General features: G+C 41.1%; 1 protein-coding gene across 1 annotated transcript in view; it reads left to right on the plus strand.

The window, feature by feature from the left end:
* The first annotated feature begins 1,691 nt into the window (after window positions 1-1,691).
* Window positions 1,692-4,795, plus strand: part of LOC109465849 (serine/threonine-protein phosphatase 5-like) — a 20,091-nt gene continuing 16,987 nt past the window's right edge. Inside the window, exons 1-2 of the mRNA XM_019763339.1 lie at window positions 1,692-1,835; window positions 2,515-2,684. Of these exons, the coding sequence (XP_019618898.1) occupies window positions 1,724-1,835; window positions 2,515-2,684 (282 nt within the window). The 5' untranslated portion in view covers window positions 1,692-1,723. The remainder of the gene's footprint in view (window positions 1,836-2,514; window positions 2,685-4,795) is intronic.

Here is a 4,795-nt window from a genome sequence, read left to right on the forward strand (position 1 = left end):
ATATATATATATATATATATATATATATATATATATATATATATATATATATATAAAGGGGATTTTTATCAGGGACAGACACGAACAAAACTCTAGAAGACGGGAAACGAATTGTTTTTTTTTTCATTCGCAGCTTGACAAGGCGAAGTGGTGTGATCTTTGACCACCCATTCGTCAACAAAGCAGGGCCTGCCACATATTCTTCTGCGCATGCGCGGACGACGCAGATTTTTTTTCTGTGCAGAGGACGCAGCTGTTTGCGCAGACGACGCAGGTGTTTGTACGATGCAGATGTGTACTTTTCGGCCACGGTACCTAGTCTACGCCAGACTCCTTTTGCAGGCTAAATAAATCGTAGAAATCGTCAATCAATTGTCTGTCAATTGAATACTTTCACATTTTTATCCGCGAACATCTGCTTGTTCGGAAGATTGGGTGGTGAAAATTTCACGTAAGATCGCTTGTGATTTGCAGTTTGTCAGGAGACCGCCAGAGGGTGCTTCTTACGCCTAACCCATGACCTGCTTGCTTCAATACGGTTTGAGTCTTCCTATTCCTCCTTGGTTCAATATCAGTTTTAATACGTCAAAGGCTTGAATTTAAGCACTGTCCAAATGCAAAAGTACCTAAGTAACGGGTTCCTCCCTCAGTACTCGGTGTTCAGTACTGAAGGTGCCTTCCGAACTGAACTTCCAGTTCGGAAGTTCTGTCAGAACTGGGCGTCCAGATCTGAGGCGACTTCAGAACTGGAAAACTCTGAATCAGTTCTGGAAACCGAGAACTGAACGTTCCTTCCGTACTGGAAAACGCGGAGCGGCTTTGGCGTGAGTATAGCCCGGCTTACAAGCGCTGCCGGGCGATAGTAAAGCCGGGCAAGCTGCCGGACGGCCGCCGCAACATAAGGCGAACACGGCTGCCGGAGGACAACGAGAATACCTACAGGAAGCGTCTACGGGAGACGAGAGAAACTGCCGGGCGGCTAACAACGAAGAGCGGGCTGTTGAAGATCGGCACATCGACCAGTTATAGACCAATACTAGTTTATACGTTGGTGATGTCAGCAAGGCTACTTCTACTACTGTATTGAGACATATCGTATTCAGTACTGGAACATCCCAGTACAAATTAGAACGTGAGAACAGGAAGCCCAGTTCGGAAATAATTTGAAAACTCGGCTTCCAGTACTGTAGAGTCACTTTTTACTGGTCAATCCAGTACGGAACCCGTTACTTAGGTACATCGACACTCGGCTTTCCAGTACTGAATGACCTCCGAACTGGGTAACCAGTACTGAATGACCAGTTGAACCAGCCTTCCTGTAGCCGGGACGCAACACAGTACTGGGGTCCGAGTACCGACGGACGTTCAGGTCTGGAAAACGAGTTCCGAAACAAGATTCAGTTCTGAACTTCCAGTTCTGACGAAGCTTCAGTACTGGAATAACGCCGTTCCGAACTGGAATTCCAGTTTAGAGCTTTCTTCAGAACTGGGCCCCGAGTATCGACGCTATTTTCTCCACGGTTTCCGTACTGGGCGCCCAGTAAGGAACCCGTTACTTTCGTACCTTTGCTGTCCAAATGGGAAATGTTTAAAGATATATCCATTTTAATTTATTCTGTTCACAAACAAACGTATCACTGAGCAAACACACAAACGCGGCTCCTCCCCGTTTCAAATTTGGTTGCGCCCAAACTCGCGCACAGACTACTGGGTAAGGCGGAAAATGGCGGCGCCCACAGAAAAGGAACCCGCCTCGGGCTCGGAGAGCGATCTTACCGACGAGGTGAGGAGAACAGCCGAGGAACTCAAGAACCAGGCAAACTCGTATTTCAAAGGTGGGTCAAATCATGAGTTATCCTCGTGATCTGACAGCTTTTTGATCACCGTAGAACGCTAAACTGCTTAGCCGGTTTGTAACGTTTATAGCTAGTGCAAAAACTCTTCGTTGTTGTTCACCATGGCAAGTTAGAATAACAATAAAAATATGTACTGTGCAGTTATTATCTTAAGAAGAAATAACACAACATTCAAATTAGTTTCACTTTATCCGACGATGTTGTTGTCCCTTTGGTATAATTTTTTCAAGCATCCGACCGATACGATTTTAAAATGATGACGTCAGAAATTCCTTGGGAACCAAAAATATATCCTCCTTGATACTAGTGATAGTGATACACGTGAGTGTCGAATCTTACATAAAAATGCGTGTAGGTTTTTAGTTTTGAGATTCGAGAAACGTAAATAGCTTGTTACGTATAACATCATATTTGGTACATTCCATAACAAAGTGAAATTCATTTTCTATATATATGCTTTGGACAAAATGGACAGAACCTTTGGTCAGGGGCTATATTGTAATATCTGCCACCTGTTTCAATATTCAATTTATGGCTACTGATTCTTATATATAGCTTTACATGGGGGACGAAACATTCCAAAGTGTACAGTACAAGTTGTGCTTAGGATACAGTCTGGTACAGTGTCATTACTAAATACATGTAAATTGTTTTGCAGACAAAGATTATGAGAAAGCAACAGAGTTCTACACCAGAGCGATCGACCTTAACCCTTATAATGCTGCATACTACGGCAACAGGAGCATCGCTTATCTACGCACAGAGTGCTTCGGATACGCTCTGTCAGATGCCTCCAAAGCACTGGAAGTCGACAGTTCTTACGTCAAGGTGTGAAGTCTCATTGTTTTTCAAGAATTCTGATGAATCTGAAGCCTATTCGAGTTTTCTGCATGTGAAAAATCTGTGTGTGAGAACTTGGCACAAAAACTTTGCAAGTGAAAAATGAAGTATGTCATAGGGCCACACCAATTTAATTTCTTGGTTAACGGATTCGCCGCTTCATTTTTTTCTGATTTGCAAATGAAAATAAAAATTCAGAATCAACTGCAAAATGCTTATATTTTGCCCTGAACAGTTGAAAACAGTCCTTTCCATCCTAGTTGTTACAGTTACAGTTATTCCATCTTTCAATGCAATTGCATTTGGTATCATTAAAAGTTCAAAAGTCATTGTTTAACTTTAAATTTTGAACCAGCCTGGTGTGTTGACTTCATGGCTCGTATCGTACCATTTTAGGCCATTGATAGGATGCCTAGGCCTGTTTTTATTTATTTTTTTTTTATTTGCAAGCCCGCTCCATTATTTTTGTAGAAAAATCCATTAACCAAGATATTAAATTGGTGTGGCCCAAGTGAAAAATGAAGTATTTCATCAGTATGTCAGAAAAGATGCAGTACTTACCAAATTCTTAGGCAGAAAAATGTGGATCCTGTGATATAATTTTCCATCTGATACCTGAAATTTATGTTCAAACAACTAATGTTCTTTTAGGAGTTTGGGAATAGCGTAATTTGTATATCTTCCAATTGCAAACTTTTTGTGGGTGAAAACTTTACCTTTCAAGAAAATCACCTTAATTTCACAGCCACTGAAAAAGTTGATGAAGCAAGGCTAGAAGGCAATTAAATGATATTCAATTTTATTTCTTGTCTTTTAAACATTTATGATATTCTGTAAGGCCACACCAAGTAAATTTTATGGATGACATCCTTTGGAGACCCTATATCTAATGCGAGAGGGACAAAAAAAACAAGAAGGGCCCTAAAAACAAGATGCCTAGATTAGAAATTTACTAAGAGACGACAAATGTTAGGACACAAATTGAATGAGGTGACACAGTGTAACAAGCAAGAAGACTTTTATTCATCATCAAAACAGCAATAAATCAGGTGGAACAGCAGTTGTCGTCCTGTCCTGTTTCTTTCATCACATTTTTGCAGGCCAGCAGAAACAAAGCATGTGCTCTTTACGTCAATCTGACGATTTGCGGCACTGTCGTGGCTCTTTGGTCATAGTTACAGGAAGCGGAATTTCTTGGGTTTTTTTTTAGGAACAGGCCAAAATCAATGTGCGTGCGGACGTCATCCATAAAATTTACTTGGTGTGGCCTAATGTATTACCATTAACATAGACAAAAGGTATATATGATTGTCTGAAAAGTATGAAAAGTCTTCTTTGTGAATTGGACCTAACCTTTTTTTAAATTTTAGGCCATGTTGATTTGATTATATGGATGACATCCTGCGGGAGCCCCAAAACTGATGCGCGCGTGCGAATAAAAAAAAAGTTTTGCAAAAAAAAAGGTTAAACTTTTCTATTATGAAATACTACGTGGTCATGAGAGTTGAGCAAATAGGCACAGAATATGGTTTGGTCGAATAATCTAGTCTTCAAGTTCATTTCTTTACAATTTCGCTTTTTTCGTTTTGATTTTTGGCATTCTACGACATTGGTATAGTTTTTATAATTTTTTTGTAACTTATGGTATATTTTTGCTCATTTTGCAACTGTTTTGTACGATTTACAGTATGGTTGAAAACTTTCTTTTTTTTTTGAAACGGCCGAAAATTCATGCGCGCGCGGATGTCATCCATATAATCAAATCAACATGGCCTAACTGTTAATCTTACGTATCGTAACTGAACCTCTTCATCGATCACATTGCTAACAATGAAAACAAACCCCCGGGCCGCAGGAGGAGCTGAAGCGGGAGGAGGAGGCCCGTGAGCGGGAGTACATGGAGCGGTACGCCCGGGGCGAGGCGTCGGACGTGGACGACTCCGAGGAGGACGAGTCCCTGTCCGCCACCAGTGAGACCCTGGCGCCCAAGTTCGTCAAGAACTTCGAGAACATGACGATCTACGATGGCGACCCCGTCAGGTAAGTTTTACCGTGCAAATTTCAAATTCATAATTCATAATTAAGGATGTTAGTATTTT

Source organism: Branchiostoma belcheri, unplaced genomic scaffold (assembly GCF_001625305.1).
Source record: "Branchiostoma belcheri isolate BF01 breed outbred unplaced genomic scaffold, Haploidv18h27 scaffold159, whole genome shotgun sequence".
In the NCBI taxonomy this organism is placed as follows: Eukaryota; Metazoa; Chordata; class Leptocardii; order Amphioxiformes; family Branchiostomatidae; genus Branchiostoma; species Branchiostoma belcheri.